Source organism: Rhinopithecus bieti, unplaced genomic scaffold, assembly GCF_001698545.2.
Source record: "Rhinopithecus bieti isolate Rb0 unplaced genomic scaffold, ASM169854v2 scaffold_5132, whole genome shotgun sequence".
Taxonomy (NCBI): domain Eukaryota; kingdom Metazoa; phylum Chordata; class Mammalia; order Primates; family Cercopithecidae; genus Rhinopithecus; species Rhinopithecus bieti.
The window spans coordinates 794,259-816,331 of record NW_016804791.1 but is presented as its reverse complement, the minus strand read 5'-3'; the positions used below and the strand labels follow the sequence as shown (position 1 = coordinate 816,331).

Below are 22,073 nucleotides of genomic sequence, written 5' to 3'. Positions count from 1 at the left end.
TCCTGAGTAGCTGGGATTACAGGCATGTCCAACCATGCCCAGCTTATTTTTTTGTGTTTTTAGTAGAGACGGGGTTTCGCCGTGTTGGCCAGGCTGGTTTTGAACTCCTCACCTCAAATGATCCACCCGCCTTGGCCTCCCAAAGTGCTGGGATTACAGGCGTAAGCCACTGCCCGGTCAGAAACATGTATTTTAATATAAGCAATTCTATAATAGTGAAAAGGAGTAAATAGTATCATTAAAAAATCAAAAAACTAATTGGAAAATCGTTGCTGTGAAACTGCTTCGATCTTTGCTTTAGAGACTCCCCCTGTCACCATGGCAGTGAATGGACAGTTCTGTAAGCTCCATTGTAATTTAAGGCGTTAGAATTCTCATTTCAGAACTGAGTACAGGATCTGGCATATAGATGCTTCAAAATGTTCATTTATTTCCAAGGGTTTTAAAAATTTTCCATAGTATGAGATTCTGGATGAAAGTGTGGTGGGCGATACGGAGCGCAGGACAATGGGAAAAACTATAGGCTTTGAAACTAAGGGATCTGGATCCAAATCTTGATTATGGATCCTCTGGCAAGTGATTTCCTTTCCAGTCACTAGTTCCCAATCAGTGAAAATACCTTACACAGGTTGTGTCCACGAAGGAAAGAATTGTATATGTTTTATTCATACATGTGTGCAGGCAACAGCTAACTTCAGTGCTGTACTTGGTCAAGGCGCACCGCTTTTACCCTGACAAACGCCGCTCTGTGGCTTTCTTCCGTTTTGTTGTCTGCCCTTCGGTTTTAGTGCCTTCTGCTTTTCTGAAAGAGTTATGCGTGGGGTTGGTAATATTTCTTGTTTAAATGTTCTTTGTAAGGATGCTTTTATGAATTCCATGAAGGTTATGAATTTTATTTCTTTAATAGATATTGAGATATTCAGATTTTTCTGTTTCTTGTGTCAGTTTTAGTAATTTATGTTTTCTAAAGAAATGTATTCGTCTAACTTCTCAAATTATTGGTAACTTTTGTAGTCTTCAGTGATGTCCCTCTTTTATTCATGGTATCCATTTTATTGATTTTGTGGGTTGTTTTTTTTTTCCAAAAAACCATTTTCTCTGTTTTCTGTTTCACTGGGTTCAGCTCTTTCTATTCTTTCTACTTTCTTTGGTTTAAATTTGCTCATTTTTGTAGTTCCTTTAGAAGCTTGGATCATGAACTCTAGACCGACCTCACTCCCTTCCTCCCTCCCTCCCTTCCTTTCTTCCTTCCTGACCTTTCTTTTCTAATGTAAGCATTTAAAATTACATGTATTCCTCTAACCCATGTAATTATGTTAGCTATATTCCACAAATATTATTTGTACATTCATTTCCATTCAGTGCAAAATAACATAATTTATATTTTAACCTATATGTTGAGTATGATGTTCGTGTTTCCAAATATTGGAAGATTTTCATGATTTCTCTCTATTCACAATTTAATTTTATTGTGAACAGAGAATATACTCTGTATGATCCTAATCTTAGTTTGTTGAGACTTCTTTTACGGCTCAGGATGTGGTCTGTTTGGTTAATGGTCTTCATGCACTTAGAAAGAATATGTGCTCTGCTCTTGTTGAGTAGAGTGTTCTTTAAATGCCAGTTAAATCAAATTGTTTGATAGTGTTGTTCAAATCCTGTATCCCAACTGATTTTCTATCTGTATTCTATCAGTTAGTCGGAGGAGTGTTGAGCCTCTGACAATAACTGTAGATTTCTCTATTTCTCTTTTGAAGTCAGTCAGTTTTTGCTTCATGCACATTGAAGCTCTGTTAGGTTCATGTATGTTTACAATTCTGATTTTGATGCATTGAACCTTTTCCTCATTATGAATTGGTATTAACAACCATAGCTTTTTATGATCAGCAGGTTTCCCTGGTGCTGCTGGTAGGAAAGTTTTGATGCTGTATATACTAATTAGTTACTTTTCAGAAGCTAAATTTGTATTGTGTGATTTAAAAGTATCTAATAAGCTATGAATGTTAATACCACAATATCCTCTTTATGGTAATATTCCTTATTCTGATATCTACTTTGATATTAATATGGCCACTAGAGTTGCCTTAAGATTACTATTTGCATGGTGTATCGCTTTCCATCCTCTAATAATCTTTAGTGTATCTGTCTCTTTGGATCTTTTAATGTATTTTTTATAGACAAAATGTAGTTGGGTCTTGCATTTTATTCATGTGACAATTTTATCCTTTAATTGGAATGTTTAGACTATTTACTTTTGCTATAGTTAATTATCACTATGGTTAGATTTATGTCTGCTCTTTGTTTTCTTTTATTTGTTCTTTATTTTCTTCTTTTCCTGCTTTCTTTTACACTGAACATTTTTAATATTATCCTCACTGTTAACTTACTAGCTATACTTCTTGTTTTACGAATTTGTGAATTTGGTAGTTGCTCTAGGGGCCATAATATGCATCTTTTACATTACTCGAGTTACCTTCAAGTATTTCACTTAGAAGGTTTAAACAGTTGATTTTTTTTAAGGCAACTTAAAAATTATTAAGTTGCTGGCCAATTCTTTACATTAGCACACTAATGCAAGGACCTATTGCATTAAACTTTTGCCCTGTTCACTGAATCTCATAACTCAGTTTGTACTATAAGAGATACTTATTGAGGGAAAATGGCCTAATAAGTGGTTAAGACCCTTAAAAAAATTAAATATGAAATCCAGATTTGTTAGGTGTCTGTTCTTTTATTTAATATCTATGTATTAAATGCCTACTGTGTCAGGTATGGTGCTGAGCACTAAGGATTCAGCAGTAGAGAAGACCAAAAGCATCCCTTAATGGAGCATATCGTGTACTAGTGAAAACAAATCATATCAATAGAGATATGTAACCCATGTAGCATGGCATATAGTGCTCAGTTCTGAGGAGAAATAGTAACTCAGAGAAAGGAGGTAGGCAATGGCAGGCAGTTTGAAGGAGGAGGTAGGGGCCTACAGTTGTATATAATGTGGCCGGGGAGCCTTCACTGAAAAGTGACAGTTGAGTCCAAGACCTCAGGGAGATGTGAGAAAGCAAGCAAAGTGGCTGTTACATGTTCCGAGTCTCATACTAAATATGGTATAACATTAATCATGTTAATAAAACTTAACTATAATAGTAAATTAAAACTTTTAAAATGCTGTTAATAAACTTAACTAAAGGTGCACAGTTATGATTTTTTTTTGTTTGCAATATCTAGGCTGTAGAAAGTGAAACAGATATTCCAAGGCTCTTCTTTCAAAACAGTAATAGTGGAGGCATTAATGCTCCATGCCTTGATGAAGCCTTATGAACGTAATTATTCTGATTACACTAATTGCTTCCTGGGGCCTAGAAAAACCAAGGAAAGCATTAGCTCTACGCCAAGGCGCTAAATTAATTTCTGAAAAATATGGTTCATCTGCTTTGCAGCAACCATTTATTTGTGGGTTGTCAGTTGCTTTTTAAATTTCTTTGAGCATAAAAAACAAAACATTTACTTTCCAATGTCTTTTTATTCAAAAGAAATGAGAATGGCATACTGTACGATCTCAATCTTGTCATAGCTGATTTGCAAATTCAGGGTTTAATGAAACAGCCCTTCAGAACTATTCTGGGCTCTTAAGTAACTGAGAAAGACTATTGCTTGGGCAATAAAATGGGAACATGATGATCAACTGACCCTTACAGATCAAAATTATTGTTTACATAAAGAGTATTTTATTCTTTTCATTGCTGTGTAGTATCCCTTTTATGACCATTTCACACTTTTAAAATCCATTCATTCTACCATTGATGAAAATTTGAGTTGTTTCCAATATTGGGATATTACAAATACTGTTACCCTGAGTATTCTTATAGATATCTTTTGGTGTGCAGTATACTGATATGGCTTTAAAGGTGTTACTGTTACCTAACTGTGTGGCACTAAGACAGATATTGCTTACTAGATACTTTTAAATCACACAAATTTAGTTTCTGAAATATAACTAATTAGCATGTACAGCATCAAAACTTTCCTACTAACAGCACCAGGGAAACCTGTTGATCATAAAAAGCTATGGTTGTTAACCTTGCCAAGCACGGCAGGAGGATTACCTTGACAATTTTAATAGTGTCTCAGAAGGAGGAAAGTAGAGAAGAGTACATACATGGTTTTATGGGCAGGGTTAATCAGAGGATGGGTTTAGATTGAGTTATCAGACTTTTCTAGCTTCACCATCTATAACTTCAGTATCAGTCTTCTAATGCTTCTAAATAGTTCTTTTACAGATGCTACCACTAATCCCAAGAACCTCTTATCAGTCTTTCTGTTAAACATCTACACATTTCAACTTAATTATTGGGAAACAGTGACATCATTAGCAAAAAGAAGCTATGGTTAAATATACTAAAAATCAGTAAATTGTACATCTTAAATGGATGCATTTTGTGGTATATAAATTATATTCCCATGAAACTGTTTAAAAACAAAACAATAAACAAGAAGCCTTGGTTAGAAGTTCAGAGACCAAAATTCCAGTTCTGCCTCTTCTATAAACCAGCTACGTATTCAGTCAGTAAATATTTGAGGACTTATTTGCACTGGAAATCAACTAGTAGGCTAAACTGACATGATCCTAATACTCTCAGAGCATTGGCAGGGGAGAGAGAGAGTACAAGTTATGTGTAGGTGTAGAAAGAGGCAATATTTCATGCAGAAGTATATGCCTTGTAGCTGAGGGCTGCAAAGAATGCCAGTGTGACCAGAGGGCAGTGAGGGTGGCAGAGCATGAGTATAAGATGAAAGTGTAGACTGTGCAAGGAGGCCAGATAATAAAAATAATTTTGTCTCTTTTTTTAGAGCAGTGGGAAACTGTTGAGTTTTAAGGGCAGGGGAGGTGTGAATGCCATATTTGTGTCTTGGAAAGATGCTTTGGCTGCATGACAGCATTTGGATTAGAGATGTCTAAGAATGGAAAGAGGTACACACACTAGGAGACTGCAGTTTTGGTGAGAGATGATGGAAGCTCGAGACTAGTGAGGAAAAGGGAGGTGTCAACATGAGCCCTAGATTCTAGGAGTCCGGAACCTGAAGAAAAAAAGAGTATTTTTGTAAATTGACCTTTGTAAAATTTTAGGGCAGGATGTTTCAAAATTATCCTCTTAATGACTTAGTTTTTTAAATAGTATAGACTGTAATAAATACGAGTGAAAGATCAGACAGATTTTCATATTAATGTACTAGTTGGTGTTATCATCTTCTACCATTAACACTTTTAAAAATGTGTTTAATTTGTTATACTGAAATGAGGCTGAAGGGATTTATAACTTCAGTAATTTGAAATGCAGTGTATTTTGCTTTTGTGTATTATCTTTGTTTCAACAACTGTGGTTTTATTTCCCCTCAGTATTTGATTTTCATCAAGCAGCTGATGGTATCCAGGAACAACAGAGACAAGAGCAAGCAGGAAAAAAGTATGTGTGTGTGTTTTTTGTTTGTTTTTTGGTTTTGGTACATACAGTTTAAGCATTTACAGACCCTTATATTTTAATTCTAGACCAGAAGTTTAAGAAAAGTAAGTATTAGAATATCCTGTTTTAGAGAAAATCAGTAGGATTATGAACATATACTTAACAAGAAATAATATAAGCAGAAAATAGTCACATGTAACTTTATTCACTGTAATGATCTGACCATAAGACCTACATCTTTCTTGTCTAACTTAAAGCTTGTTTGGATTTGTTTTTAAGTTTGGGTACAACAAAAAAGGGCATTGGCCCAGTTTATTCGTCCAAAGCTGCTCGGAGTGGACTCAGGATGTGCGACCTTGTTTCTGACTTTGATGGCTTCTCTGAGAGGTAACTAACTTGTGTTTCAAAATGGAAGGAATGAATGCATTTTTAGATTTTTTTTTAAACCTAGGGTATAAAATGATACAGTCAGTGTTCTAGTTAAAATAGTGGTGGTTGGCCTTTTTAAGGTTTGAAATGTTAAAGTTATCTTTATTACATTATACTTAATCTTTAGTTACAGATTAACTTCATGAAAAATAACATGACGGTGATTTAATAGAATGTCCTACGAAGACAAAGGCAGAGTTATATTTAAAAATTGAAATATGGAATGGTTTCCTGAGAAATAGAATGATTCCAGGGGCTGTGGCAGTCCTTGGGTGGTTACATTCTAAGGTCTTGATCCTTGCATTTTCAGGCCTGGAGACTCCTTATGTCCTCCCACCCAGAAATCATTAGCTCTCAGATACTGGTGAATTATTGTATACCAAGCTCAACTTGAAAAACAGAGATGCTACGTTAACACATGCTTTCTGTAGCCAGATCTCCATGGGAAACCTAATAGTCATCAAAAAGCTACTCAGTGACTCAATGAGAGGGAGTTGGTTGTGTATAATAACAAGTGGCATCAAAGCTATAATGAATGACATTGTATCCCCTTTCAATCGACCACGTAACATTTGTCTGCACTAGCAGTGCACCTTTACTGAAGAATGTTAGATTGCTAATGTCTGCCTCTCTCTCTTTTACAAGTTTCATGTAAACTGCCCCCTTTTGTTATGGTACAGTATAACACAGTTAATTCAGATTTAAGTCTTTTGTGTTTACAGATTTTAGTCATTCCATTTCTCTTCCCTCCCTACACACATATCACCTTAATTATATTGTTGGTATGCCTAAACTTGAGTAAAAAATAATTTGAATGTCTTATGTATTCATATGGCTGATCTCCTTTATTAAATTGTATTTCTCAGAAGGTAATGTCAGTTTCAGGATTAATTTGCTGTTAAGATCATTTACCATCTGCAGAAATCATTTGAATCAAATGATATTATTTTAAATATTTTTGTACAGAGTGGTAATGTCTTGATTTATCTGTGTTTCTCAGGTTTAAAGTTCTAGCTAACCAATACAAATCTATATACCCTACTTTGGAAATAGACATTGAAGGTGAATTACAGAAACTCAAGGTAATGCTTTCTGACCTCTTTAATGTTCTTTTTAATACTTGTTTGCCAAATTGGCATCTAGATCTTTTCATTCCTGCAGGCTTTGGGTAAGAATTGGCAAAGGAAATTGTTTGTCTTGGACGTGGTATGTTTGAGTGACTTTACATGATATGGCTTAGACAAAATACTGAGCAGGGAGCAGGAGGAGTACCTGAAGTAAAGGAGACAGAGTCCAGATCATACATCTCATGTGCAGTGACAGAGAGTTTAGATCTTATCCTGGAGATAATGAAAAGCTACTAGGAAATTTTGAACAGAAAGAAGACTAGATTTGCGTTATGTAAAGATCACTTATAACAGTTGGAGGATAGATCAGGAAAGGGCTGAGTGAGAACTTTTCAGGCTAACCAACCCGTTTAGGAAGGATAACCCCATAGGGCCAGTTTTTTTTTTTTTTTTTTTTCTCTTTTTGAGACCGCGAGTCTTGCTCTGTCCGCCCAGGCTGGAGGCAGTGCCGGATCTCAGCTCCTGCCAAGCTCTGCCTCCGGGTCTTTACGCCATTCTCCTGCCTCAGCCCTCCGAGACTGGGACCAGGCCCGCCCGCCCCACCACGCCGGCTAGTCTTTTTGTATTTTTTTCTTAGTAGACGACGAGGATTTCACCTGTGTTAGCCAGGATGGTCTCGATCTCCAGACCTCGGATCCCCCGTCTCGGCCTCCCAAAGTGCTGGGATTACAGGCTTGAGCCACCGCGCCCGGCCTAGCACTGCACTCTTAAGAGACAAATAAGGTAATTGACCAAAGATTAGTCTTTCCTTGGCAACTATTAGGTGTCAGTGGTGCTTACATTGGTCAGTAGTTGAAATTCCTATCCTCTCCATTCTTTCACCTTCTACTATTTTTGATGAACTTCATACTGTTTCCTGTGAATCTGATTATTATTTCTTCTTATCTATAAATAAGTATCAATATCAGTTCCAGAACTGAGTAGGAATCTACAAACCTCATATGCCATTCTAGAATAAATGCAGACCTTAGGTCTGCCCAACCACTAAGTTCTAAACAAATATGACCTACAAGGAACATTTTAAATGTTAGGTATTTTCATTTCGTTGCACTGATTGCTGTTACGAATAGACTGCCATTTTCTTTTTATTCAGTTATACAATAAATATTTTGTTTTATTTTATTTTTTGAGACAGGGTCTCGCTTTGTCACCCAGGCTGGAATACAGTGGCATGAACACAGCTCACTGCAGCCTTGACCTCCTAGGCTCAAGGGATCCTCCCTCCTCAGCCTCCTGAGTAGCTGGGACTATGGGCACACCACCACACCCTGCTAGTTTTTTTTTGGTAGAGATGGGTTTTCACCATGTTGCCCAGGCTGGTCATGAATGCCTGAGCTAAAGCAATCTGCCTGCCTTGGCTTCCCAAAGTGCTGGGATTACAGGCATGAGCTACCATACCCAGTCTATTATGCAACAAATATTTTAACTTTTTGACTAGCAACTTGGAAATATTTACTTGCCAAAGTGTGAGTATGGCTTTTCAGTTCCATTTTATATGTGTTCCATGTGAATGTAAAGTAGATGAATAATAATAAATAGAATTGGGTAAGAAGATTCTTACAGGTAATATATGTTGAACCAGAAAACTTTAAGAAACAAGTGTGATGACTAGTGTGGTCATTTCAGGCATAAAAATAGAAGTAAAACAGGAATAAGTCAGAAACTGGAGGCTAGAGCCAAGGAGTGATCATACGTTTATCAATGGGTATTCACACACAGGAGTGATCACACGTTTATCAATGGGTATTCACACACAGGAGTGATCACACGTTTATCAATGGGTATTCACACACAGGAGTGATCACACGTTTATCAATGGGTATTCACACACTCAGGCGGGTTCGTGAGTAGATTCTGTAATTTCCATAGTAGTCTACATATTTAAACATAGTTGAACCTAGGTTTCATGCAGTTATACTGTAAGGCCTTAGGGGAAGCTCTTGGTTCTTTTACATTTTTAATTGAGTTCTGAAGTTAAGCAGTAGTACTAACAATTAAATGCTTTGAGAAATGTTTATAATGCCCATGTGTTACATAGTATTGGACATTACTAGTAATAGTGTAGAGATAGATGATGTTACAGTAATGGGATAAAATTTAAAAGAATAACAGCAATCAATCCCTAATAGTTGCATACTTGGCAGTGTAACTTGTGGCCCTCACCACATTTTGAGAATCACTCTGATGCAAGTTTCAAAATTCATGGTCGGCCAGACTCATGTAATTCAGCACTTTGGAGGCTGAGGTGGGTGGATCACTTGAGAACAGCCTGGGCAACCTGGGCAAATTCACCTCTACCAAAAAAAGAAAAAGAAAAAAAATGTAGGTGGTCACGGTGGTGGTGCAGCTACCCAGGAGGCTGTGGTGGGAGGATTGCTTGAGCCTGGGAGGTCGAGGCTGCAAGTGAGCCATGTTCCCACCATGTACTTCAGCCTGGGTGACAGAGCAAGGCTCTGTCTCAAAAAATGAAATAAAATAAAAAAATCATGGTTTTGTGGATTATGTTATAAATGCAACTTTTCAAATACCTCACAAAATTTAAAAGCACAATGTAATATAGTCATTTATTTTTATTTTCCTGAAAGCTGGTTTATGAAGTATGACTGCTTTGCTGAGAGGGTTTTATTTGCAGTGAGGTTAATATAGAACCTTTGAATTTCACTGTATCTCTAGTTTTTGTTGAGTTAATGCCTCTTTTTTGTTCCTGGAAAATCAGCATGAGAGATGAAAGCTAATCCAAATGTTACAATAGAGTGAGCACCGTCACCAGTCCTTTTCTACTTCGCGTTTTTCAGTTTTCATGTCATAAAGTCAGGTAATTTATTCTTGTTCTGGTTATGTTAAACATTTATTAATATACATGGAAATTGGTTTTTGTCTTTGTGTATAGGGTTATATGGAAAGGATTAAACCAATGGTGAGAGATGGAGTTTATTTCCTATATGAGGCCCTACATGGACCACCAAAGAAAATCTTGGTAGAAGGTGCAAATGCAGCACTATTAGATATTGATTTTGGTAAGTAAGATATGATTTATAGTTATGGGAGCTTAACTGAACCCTAAGTAGTTAAGATATAAATAAGTAATATTAGCATTAAGGAGTTTTAAAACAATGTTTTTAGCTTGTATATTCAGGAATGATGAAAGTTTGTCATCTTGTGGCACTCTTTTTAAAGGAATATTACAGAACACACAATACATGTGTTAAGTTCCCTATTTTATTAGAAAAATAAAATCATCATTTGAGTTCAGTAGGTCTGAGGTTCTGTAAATTGTGGCTTTCATTGGTTTATGGTTCAGTTTCAATGCCTGGAACTGTAAGATAAGATAAATTCTGTCGAAGAATATGCATCTTTAATTCAACCTTTTAAAAATGTGTACATTATTATGAAGCAAGATTTATAAAAGCCTATTTACATAAATTAACTCCCTGGGCATGAGACTCTGAATTCAGAGCATTTCCTTCATCTTCAAAAGGTTAATTAATGCTTAACTTCTTTCTTCAAACTACTGCCTCATTAGTTTGTTGACTGTTTCATTTAAATATGATTTCTCATGATTAGTCTGATTGTTCTCAGCTTTTACTGACATTTCGTGGGCTTTTGTCTCCAAGTAAACTATTGAAGAAAGTGTATTTCTGTATAGTAGATACGTGTTTTTTATACTGTAATATGCCTAGCCAGTCTGGAAAGAAAACAGAGTGTCTACTTGGTAGAGTGAATAGTTAAATATGAAGGAGACCTTTGGGGGTGAGGAAGTATGCCACTCTTTAACTAGCTCTTACAATTTGAGGGTTATTCCCTCAGTAGAGATTAAACGCTGGGGAAATGTTGAATACTACAAAATTCTTGTGTTGCCATCACTCCAGATTGCTACAACACTTTAAATATTCATATGAGGGAGTCATATTTGTTTTACACTAACAGGGAGCTCTGAAAACATGTAGATGAGTTTCAGCATTAAATTTCTTCATAATCCATTAAGTGAGTAGCTACCGTAAAGAGCTGAGTCAGTAACTGTACATGCATTCAAGGAGCCGCTCTGTGTAAGCACTTCAGTTAAAGCTCTAACCTCGTCTTTATATCATTACAGCTAAAATGAATAAAAAGTAAAACATTGGGACTTTGAGGGGACAGTTACAGTTCAGATCTGTTAGATACCTATAATGTACTCAAATGCAGAATTGTAATGGTATTTCTGTTTTAAAATGTGTTGTTTATGTGTATACTATATTTTAATGTCTGGTTCTGTTTTTAGGGACTTACCCTTTTGTAACTTCTTCAAATTGTACTGTTGGAGGTGTTTGTACTGGTTTGGGTATGCCCCCTCAAAATGTTGGAGAAGTGTATGGAGTTGTGAAAGCTTATACAACTAGAGTTGGTATTGGTGCCTTTCCTACAGAGCAAGAAAATGTAAGCCTATTCTAAGTAAATAATCAAAATGTATTAAAAATTCATTCTTCTTTTTTTTTCTTAATGAATTATTGTCTCCGATACCTTTCACTCAATTTGCAAGATTGGTCAGAACAACATTTTCTTAAATACATAATTTTGGCTGGACATGGTGGCCCCTGTCTGTAATCCCAGTGCTTTGGGAAGCAGAGGCAGGCGGATCACTTGAGCCCAGGAGTTCAGGATCAGCCGGGGCAACATGGTGAAACCCTGTCACTCAAAAAAATACAAACATTAGCTGGGTGTGGTGGCGAGCACCCATAGTCGCAGCTGCTGGGGAGGCTGAGCAGGAGGATCGCTTGAGCCCAGGAGGCAGAGGTTGCAGTGAGCTGAGATGGCACCATGGCACTCCAGCCTGCACAACAGAGCGAGACTCTTTCTCAAAAAAATAAAGTCAACAAAAATAAACAAAAACTATGTAATTGTAATGATGCCAGACTATAAGAGATAATGAAATGATCGTTTTAAGCAGAAAGGGGCAAATCAAGGACTTGGGTAGATCATAGGAAAAACAAATTATAGGAAGTGACCTTAGCTTAGATATTTGAGCATGTTTTCAATCTTAGTTTTCTTCAAAAGGGCATTATGGTATCAATGACTTATTAGATGTGTTTGCCTTATGGTTTTCAGGAAAAATATCAAACTACAGCTCTTGGAAGAATTGGCTGGATTCGTCTATTTAATAAATACTCAGTTTTTTTCTTAATCTGTCAATCTAAATTTTAGAAAGTTATCTGTATAACATTGTAAAAAATACTGACTTTAAAAAATGATAATAAATGAAGCATTCCAAATAATGCCTCCCTCAGATAAAATCCATCATCTCTGTGGAATTCTATCTTCAATTTAGTTATTACCTGAAAGATGTTTATCTCACAGAGGCTTTGCTATGGTCTCTAGTATATATTATTCCATCAAATATATAGCACTGCTATTCTAATCCTAAAGTTTTATTTTCTGTTCTGTAGGAAATTGGAGAATTATTACAAACAAGGGGGAGAGAGTTTGGTGTAACCACTGGAAGGAAAAGAAGATGTGGCTGGTTGGACCTCGTTTTGCTCAAATATGCTCATATGATCAATGGATTTACTGCGTGAGTATTCTTCAGAAACATTTAAAAATATTTCACGAAATCATAGATGATTAATAGCCATAGGTTTAATTTTGTGGAGTACCTTAATAGGAAATTTTCACTCTTTAGACTCCATATTGAAATTGTAGTGCCAGGCAGAAGTAGACCAAGATATAGGGGGAAGGGTACACAAGGAGAGGGACTCCAGGTTATCCTCCTAGACATCCAAGGTTGTTGAAAAGAATCTTGATACTCTTACATGTATGTAAGTATAGAGGCAGGCAGAATAGGGTACATAGTCAGATAGCTGGATAGATAGGTGAATAGATACATAGGTGGATAGATAGATAGGTGAATAGATAGATAGGTGGATAGCACAAACACCGTGAGCATGTACAGAGGGGAGGCGATGTACCTAGTGATTAGCGCATGGGCTTAATGTCTGAGTTCCTGGATTCAGATCTCAGATCTGTGCATTATGCGTGTGTACCTGAGCAAGTTAATCATTCTCTGCCTCTGTTTTATCCTCTCTAAAATCTATATAACAGCATTACCTACTTCATAGGGGTATTTTTAAAATTAGGTGAGAAACATAGAGTCTATAGCATACTGCCTGGCTAACTGAAAATGCTCAGGAAAAGTTAAGTTGTTATTAATGCTTATACATGATTAGGTAAATAACTGTATTCATATCTGTATTAGACTGAACTTCCAGTAAATAACAATAAGGTTAAAAATAAAATTTTTGGACGAGAATCCCAAATTTAGTTTGTTATCTAATTTCCACAGATTTTCTCTTTAAAACCTGTTTTCCGGTCAGTTTGTTGGGAAATTTTGATGTATCATGAAGAGGTCCTTGATGTGGTTTTTCTCACTCTTCTTTGACAATTTCTGACCAGAAGGGTAGAGGTGATGGTAACCAGAGTGAAGAACTGAGGGATGCTGGCATGTGTGTAAATGTACATGTATCTTAATCATCCATGTAGTGTAGTGAGTTCTGCTGTGTTCCACGGCCACAGTGCGACCTTAACTCCAGGCAGTCCTCCCACAAATACATGTTGTTTGTTCATCAATCATAGGAAAGCTGATCTGGGCATGGTGGCTCATGCATATAATCTGGGCACTTTGGGAGGCCGAGAGGCAGGAGGATCGCTTGAGGCTGGGAGCTCGAGACCAGCCTGGGCAACTTGGTGAGACCCTGTCTCTACAAAAAATACAAAACAATTAGCTGGGCCTGGTGGCACACGCCTGTAGTCCCAGGTACTCGGGAGGCTGAGGTGCAAGGATGACTTGAGCCCGGAAGGTTGAGGCTGCAGTAAACCATGTTTGTGCCACTGCAGTCCAGCCTGGATGACAAAGCGAGACTGTCTCAAAACAATCAATCAAAAAAGAAAGCAAAATTCCTCAGTGAAAATCTATTACAATTACTAGCAAAGGAACTCAGTGTACGTTGTCCTCTAGTGTCTTCTGTGTGGCACGCTTTAAAATCTAATCCTAACCTGTTTTCAGATTTGCTTTAGAACTGTCAGCTTTGCATGAATTTTTCTGTACTCCTGCATTAATCAAATTAGAGACTAGAGCCTTTAAGAGTTTGCTCTTTTAACATTGCCTTTTCTTCCAAAATTAGGTTGGCACTTACCAAATTGGATATTTTGGACATGTTTACGGAAATCAAAGTTGGAGTTGCTTACAAGTTAGATGGTGAAATCATACCTCATATCCCAGGTATTTTCTTGTAGGAATATCTAGAGGATATTATAAGGTGAATGTATTAGAGCAATTTCATAAAGCTCTTCCATATAATTTGTGATAGATAGATAGCAACAGGCTTGATATGCCATTTATGATTTGTACAAATTAGCTCACTTATTGTTAGTTATTTGGTTCATAGCTAATACTTATTTAGGTGTTGGGTCACAACAAGCATGTGCTCAAACTCAAAGAAAAAGCATGGACCTCTGAGCCCAGCCATACTGCTCTTGAGTCTCATCTTCCCTCCTTTGAAAGTAGTTTCCATGGAGGTATTTCTCCCTTCCTTGGGAAAGTATGCCACTCTTTAGAGTGGGTAAGAAGAGCGGTAAGAAGAGCCCTTGTCTTGTTAAGCTGGCTCTCAATACATTAGCCCTCCCTATCCTTCAGGCCCCATGAATGACTTTCTCTGCCCTTTATTCTATCATAGTCATTTGATAAGGATTAGGAATATGCCAAATGAAGGAATATTGACTAGCTTAATAAAACTTGATGAGCCAGTAGGTTTTGTGACTACCTTATGACCACTGTTTCCTAGGAATTAAGGATAGCTCTGAGTTCTTAGAAATTAAATGCATATTATCTTTCCTTTTCTTACATGTATATAAGTATAGAGGGAGTCTAGATATCTTATAAAAAAGTATCTACTGTCAATTGTAGGATAATATTCACTTGGAAAACTGGCCGTTCCAATATATGTTATGTCCTGGTTCTTAATTCTATTTACAAAGCTATTTCAAGAGTTATAACTTCAAACACCAAAGAGAATAGTCTAACCAAGTATAATGACATGTGGCAAGGTCTGCCATAGAGAATATTACAGCAAAGTCTTTTAATTAAAATATTAAAAACTAACAAAACAGATAAAACTTGTCAATTTCATGTGTTTAATTTTAAAGCTGTTTTTGGTCAAGATCCCCTGGAACCACTCTTGAAATGAGATTTGTATCCAAGAAGTGTAGTAGAGAACGCTTTCAGCAGTAGCGTTTGTGAAAGAAGCAGAGGGACTAGTTTAAATGCAGTGCAGCCCATCCCATTGGGAGCCACAGAGCTAGGGTGGCCCTTTAGAGTTGTACTAAATTGAGGCAAGTAGCCAGAACTTTGTGCCTCTGCACAACTAGCCACTGAATAAGAGCTGTTCCTCAAGTGAGGTAGCTCCCTTTGGCCAAGAGCAGTTCCTGGAGAGGGACGGAGCTATGAATCAGCAACATGCAGTACTCCCCACCAGCAGCAGAGAGTGCTTAAAGAGGGTAAAATAAGTTGACAAGCCTCTGGGAATAGCTCCTGTAGGATTCTGGTTGTTGTCTTTCCAAGGGAAACTTACAAGAGGAAGGTTAGTGGTGTAAATTAGCCCCTACCATGGCTATCACAGCAGGAAAGTAGCAGCAAGAGTCCTATTAAGCTTAAAGCTAAGGCTCCCCCTATCATGTTGGATTTCATGTGCCAAAGCCAGCAGGCGGAGAATGGAGTCACTAGAAGAGGTAAACGATTCTGATCAGCATCTCCAATATGCTTTTAAACCCACTGGGTGAATTTTTGTTTCTAGAATTTCCATTTAGTTCTCTTCTCTACTTTCTGTTTCTCTACTGAGATTCCCTATCTGTTCACTCAGTAACAATGACATTTTCTTAATTTATATTAGCTACCTTTTTTCTGTTAGTCTAACCTTTAGACCATCTCAAGTCGAGTTTCTCTTGACTGTTCTTTTCCTTGGTTGTGGATCACTGTTTCTATGCCTAATGACTATTGGTTGACTGTTAGACATTGTGGATGATATATTAAAGAGACCCAGATTCTGTTACCTTCCTCTGAATAGTGTTGATTCTTGTTTTAGGGGACAATTGAATTACTCACTGATCATCTTGAACTTGTATAGTTTGGTTTTATGCTTTGTTGTGTAGTTACGTGGAAACAAGATGTTTTTCAAATTTTAAGCTGGTATAAGTCAGTCTCCAAATTTTGTCTCTTCTATAGATCTTGGCAGAGCTTGGTTTTTGGCTTCATTATAGGGGGTTTGTAATAGGTTTCACTCAAGGGCGTGACTTTTTTCTTAAAGAGCAGCCTTTCTGGTGGCTCTGCTGGATACCAGGAAAGTTAAGGTATAATAATGAGATCTCTTCAATCCAGCAGTGCTGGAGCACCAGCGTACCCTGTCCCTTCCTTTTCAGCAGCACTACCTGACTTCTAGAGTCTGGTAGAAGTCCCCCCACCTGTGTAGCAGGTGAGGTCTGGTAAGCCTCTGCTGGTCCTGCGCTTTACCTGTGGTGTCCTCCTGTAGCCATGGGACTCTCACATGGACTTCTCGGGGGTCCTTCTCTCTGCAGCTCCTCTCTGATGCCTGGCCCTGCTGATTCTGGCTGCTTCAACTTTCCTGAAGTCAGCTGTCTACGTCCCCAGTCCGTGGAGCTGCCATTCTCTGTTTACACCAGTGTTCTGAACTGTGGTCAGGAAATTGTTCCTAGGCAGAAAGTTGGGTGGCTTCTAGGCTGGCTTGTGAGTTTTCTTTCCCAGGAGCCATGGCTTTGTGCCTGCCTGTTGTCCACTGCCTAGAAGGAGTTGTCATTTTGAGAGCTGGTTGGGAACTGTGTATTTTATGATGACTAGAAATGGAAGTCCCGCTGATTCTCTTAATTCCTCCCACCACCTCCCACAGCAGTTCTGGCGTACCTACTTAGTATGGCGCGTTACTTTTTCTACGCTTCTGAGAGCATTCCTAGCAGGATGTGTTCGTCATCTCTGTGTCATGCATCATGAGAGGATATTCTCTTATCAATATACTCTTCCTCAACTTTGTTCTACCACCTGCTGCCCCCCTTGACCCAGCATCCCTCAGGATCCAGTTCCATATACACTCTCTTGGTGCCTACTGGCAAATGTTGGCTTGTTCCTGCAGATCTTTTAGAATATAGTATCTTTCCTTCCTTAGTAGGCCCAGTGCTTCCTTAGCCAGGTTACATTGGGACCTGAGCCTAGTTATTTGCTGACCAGGAGGGGGAAGGTGAAGGTAGATGTGAGATGGGTACATGCTGCCTTGCAAGACAGAGGCCTCTGCATCATCTTCAAGCAACAGGATGCCACAACCTTTAATAGGAAGTAGTGGGACATTTTGCAGACCCAGAGAGTTGGGAAAATCTAGGGATTCAGGATTTTCAGGTATGTCAATTCAGATGTCCCATTCAGAGTCTCAGGGCCCCAGTTTTTCCCAAACAAAGCTCTGACTTTGCCATAGCAAACTTGCTGGATTGCAGAATTCAGCTTTTTCTGGAGCTTTGCAGTCTATATGATTGAATTCTCATCTTAATCCTCGTTTTTTGCTCTCTGCTATAGGAGATGGAATTTCGTCTAAGTTCTGCCAGACAGGTTGCATTATCTTTCTCCAGTTCGTGAATAGCATTCATCGAGAGCCATCCAGTTCTGTTGTTCCACTGTGCTCGAATCTCAATGCCTCAGATAGAGGCTATCCATACTCTATTTACCCCAGTGATAGTCCTCATTGCCAGCCAGCCAGCTAGCCAGTGATCCTGCCTCTTAGTTCTCGTTTTAGAGCTATCTTCCTCTGACTGTTCCTGGTGCCAGCTATCTTAGATTGAGTTCCCTAGGAAACAGACTCCAATGTAGAGATTTGCACACAGGTGTGTTTGCTCATAAGTGCACTGAGCAACAACATCTGTGAGAGAGTGGGAGAAGCAGGATTATGCAGAGGGAGAAATTGCACTGCAATATAGTTGTAAACAAGCCTTCGCTGATCTCTTAGGGAGTTCTGGAGCTAACATAGCCCTTGACAGTTGTCCCAAATTAAGGTTAAGTGCCTGGGTTGTTTCTGTTCCCACATTGACAAGTCAATGGATATGGGCTGCTGTGGGGCGGCAGCTCCCTTCGGTGGAGGGGCCAGTCCTGCAGAGGCTCTGAACTGTGAGTGGTCAGCAGGCAAAGCTCCCACAGCTCTCAGTCTTCAGAGAAATCTGGGCAGAGTACCATAGCATCCACTATATTGACTCAAGTCAAAGAAACTCTTCTTTAGTACATTTTCAGTTTCCATTAGGGGATACAGAGAAAATAGGTGGAATAATGAAGAAAATTTCAAGCAGAACCATAGATTTCTCAGAACACAGCAGGTATGCAGGCCTTCTTTCTGTGAGGTTGCTGTCATTATGCAGATCTACAATCCCTATCAATAGAATGGAAATTCAATAAGCTTTAAAACTGGAAAGTTTTAAGTTTAGCACCCAGATTCATTTGGCAGCAAAACCAGACTTGAACTAATGTTAGTATTACATAATCTTTATCCTCTTATAGCAAATGATCGTATGTGTTGCTGCAGAAATATGTTTGATTATAGAATACTACCCCAGATGGTATTTGCACTGTTTTACCTTTATACTACCTGAAGAATTCTAAATCCCAAAACGTATCTGGCTCCAAAGATTTTGAAAAGAGATTCTGAACCTGCAATATATCAAAAAGTTGTTTGACAGTAAGCAGTGTGTACCATGAACAAATATCCTCTTTAACTTTTAGCAAACCAAGAAGTCTTAAATAAAGTTGAAGTTCAATATAAGACTCTCCCAGGATGGAACACAGACATATCAAATGCAAGGGCATTTAAAGAACTACCTGTTAATGCACAAAACTATGTTCGATTTATTGAAGATGAGCTTCAAATTCCAGGTAAACATAAAAAACACTTTGTGAATGACTGTCTTTACTTTTGTTTTTTGTTTTTTGTTTTTTGTTTTTGAGACGGAGTCTCGCTCTGTCCCAGGCTGGAGTGCAGTGGTGGGATCTTGGCTCACTGCAGCCTCCGCCTCCCGGGTTCAAGCTATTCTCCTACCTCAGCCTCCCAAGTAGCTGGGATTATAGGCGTGTGCCACCACGGCCAGCTAATTTTTGTATTTTTAGTAAGAGACAGGGTTTTGCCGGGCGCGGTGGCTCAAGCCTGTAATCCCAGCACTTTGGGAGGCCGAGGCGGGCGGATCACGCGGTCAGGAGATCGAGACCCTCCTGGCTAACACGGTGAAACCCCGTCTCTACTAAAATACAAAAAACTAGCCGGACGCGGTGGCGGGCGCCTGTAGTCCCAGCTACTCGGAAGCTGAGGTGGGAGAATGGCGGGAACCCGGGAGGTAGAGCTTGCAGTGAACGGAGATCGTGCCACTGCACTCCAGCCTGGGCAAACACAGCGAGACTGCGTCTCAAAAAAAAAAAAAAAAAAGAGAGACAGGGTTTCACCATATTGGCCAGGCTGGTCTCTCCTGACCTCGTTGATCTGCCCACCTCAGCCTCCCAAAGTGCTGGGATTACAGGCGTGAGCCATCATGCCCGGCCAGCTGTCTTTTCTTTTAACTTACCTGTCTGCCTTTGAAATAGAATAAAGGAAAGATCATTGTTACTTTACAGAGTGCACATGATTTGCATAAATGCCCAGGAAGATACAAAGTCATAATTTTATTCCTTAAAGTAAATATAGTGTTCATCTTTGTAGAAATAATAGATTACTTCTCACCCTTTCTGACCCTGTCTTTAATCCTTAGTCTGTTTTGTTTAATCCTGTGACATTGTCTCATTCCTTTCTTCCTCTTAATAACAAATCCTCATGTATCTCTACCACCACCAAAATGGTTTGTGTTTCTGGGGATTAAAATGGTTATGGTTTGTTTGGGTTAAACTATCCTTGAGATTTAGAGTTTCCTGAAAATACATTGGGAAGTAATAGGTGTAGAAAATGGGAAATCTCACTAGAAAAAATGTAAGAAAAGAATTTTTAAAAATAGTTAAGACTGTTTATTAAAGAACAAATATAAGATGGCAAGGGAGTTAGGCATCACAACGTTATGGCTGTATCTAGTTATGCGAAGTCATTCTTGTAACAGATGGCTTTTTCCTTATATTCTTTTGTTGGCATTGATGGGTATTTGAAAGATAAGAAAAAGTGAAGTGTGTGGGATGTGTCCTCCATATAAAATCTATTATGCACTTACTCTGATTTCGCCTTGTGGTTCATTTGTATTTGTGGTTCGTTTCCAGCGTGATTCTTCCCTCCTAGCTTGATGTCAAATTTAGTAAGCATATTTGCTTACTGCTCTTAGTCAGCATTTTCTTGAAATATAAACAGCAATGAATCTAACAGAAATCTGTAAAATATCACAAAAGTTGATCCTAACAGTACCTTAAGGAAGCTGGTAATTCTGCAAATAACCTAAAACCATGTGGTGCAGATGATTCGATTTCCATAGACTCATGTAGTGGGCAGTTTCTGAGGCTGTGCAAGTTAAAATCATATTCTCATCTAGATGTTTAAGATGCTTATCTTGGCCAGTTATCAGGAACTCGATCAAACTTTCTGTAGGTCTGCTGGTTTTGGTCAATGTTTTACTATCCTAAGTCATTAGAAATGAGGAAATTGAAAATATTGCACAGTTAAAAAGGGAGCAGTAAGGCATACTATCCTGTGCTGGGTCTTGTTTGTACATCCTGTTTAGAAATAGGCACAGTCTGCCGACAGGATAGAGAACATCAAAAGGGCACTTAAGGAAAAGTTATGGTGATACTGAGCAAGTGGGGACTACCTGTTTTTTAATCCCAAAGAGTAACATTAGAAATGAATTGATGCAGATCCTTTTCTCTTTGTTTTCTCCTAGTTAAATGGATTGGTGTTGGGAAATCCAGAGAGTCCATGATTCAACTCTTTTAATGATTGCCAGTAACACAAGAAACACTCCTTGAGAGGGAGAGGAAAAGACTTTCTGAAATATTTCATTTAGGACCTGCACATTCAAGAATAAAGACACTGAAGTAAGTTTGAAGCCCTACAGTTGTTTATAGTCTTTTCAGATGGATGCCTATTGTGGAGATTAACTTTGGCATATTCCAGTGTCAGCTTTCCTTAGCTGGAATTGCCAAGTCATTTGTTGCTCCTGCTGCTCTCACGGTGCCACGTTTTTTTTTCAATGTTTAGTAATAGTATCATCCATGTTGTTCAATATCTAAAGTAGAATTACTTTTAATGTAGTTTTTCTTCATTATTGTCATTGCGTGTTCTTAAGTTTTACCCCATTAGATGGTAAGAACAATTAATGCAGTTTTGCACAAATATTTTTGCATTCTGATCATTCAATTCTGTTATTGTAATCTTTGTTGTTAGAAACAAATGATGGAAACATAGGGGTTCTGTAAACTTTTGTAATACTTATGAATTCTGTTTAAATTGTGGGCTGTTTATTTTCTGCTGAGACCATTGCAAAACTGAGCTTTGGTGGGTTGGGAGGGGTTATATATTCATGGGTCCTTTAATTTGTACAGAGCACAGAACTGATTTCTCTCTGTCAGTGATTTAATACATTGAACATTGAGTGAAATGTTCAAAGAGAAAAGATGTTTCCCAAAACAACAATCTTTATGTTAAAAATAGTCATTAAAAAATCTCTTGTAATATATGGTGGATATTTTTCTTTAATTTCAAACATTACCTCTGAAATGTATATCTTTTCTTTTTTATCTTACTATTAGTTTTAAATCTAGTGGATTGGTTTTCAACATTGTGCCTGCCGATATGCCTACAAAATCATCTGTAAGTGTCAAAATGAACCCAAGTTGTTAACCATAATTTTGATTATGCCTTTATTTCTTTCTTGAAAAAAAAAAAAAGGTGTTATTTTGACAATTAGGCATAACATTGTTTTGTAGATTATCTTTTAATGAACTATTTTACATGTTAAATTAGGTGCCACTTAAATTTATTTTATTATACCATCAATAGCTGATTAAAAGAACCAAATATTTCTAGTA

General features: G+C 38.0%; 1 protein-coding gene across 3 annotated transcripts in view; it reads left to right on the top strand.

Annotated features, from left to right (window-relative positions):
• The window catches only part of ADSS2 (adenylosuccinate synthase 2), a 46,067-nt gene extending 23,994 nt beyond the window's left edge, over nt 1-22,073 (top strand). For 2 of the 3 annotated variants that reach the window (XM_017870403.1, XM_017870404.1), the window contains 9 exons: nt 5,396-5,462; nt 5,739-5,846; nt 6,889-6,970; nt 9,906-10,032; nt 11,274-11,428; nt 12,436-12,560; nt 14,167-14,264; nt 18,807-18,956; nt 20,927-22,073. In XM_017870403.1, the coding sequence (XP_017725892.1) occupies nt 5,806-5,846; nt 6,889-6,970; nt 9,906-10,032; nt 11,274-11,428; nt 12,436-12,560; nt 14,167-14,264; nt 18,807-18,956; nt 20,927-20,979 (831 nt within the window). In that variant the 5' untranslated portion in view covers nt 5,396-5,462; nt 5,739-5,805 and the 3' untranslated portion in view covers nt 20,980-22,073. The remainder of the gene's footprint in view (nt 1-5,395; nt 5,463-5,738; nt 5,847-6,888; nt 6,971-9,905; nt 10,033-11,273; nt 11,429-12,435; nt 12,561-14,166; nt 14,265-18,806; nt 18,957-20,926) is intronic. The other variant, XR_001885186.1, reaches the window with a different exon arrangement.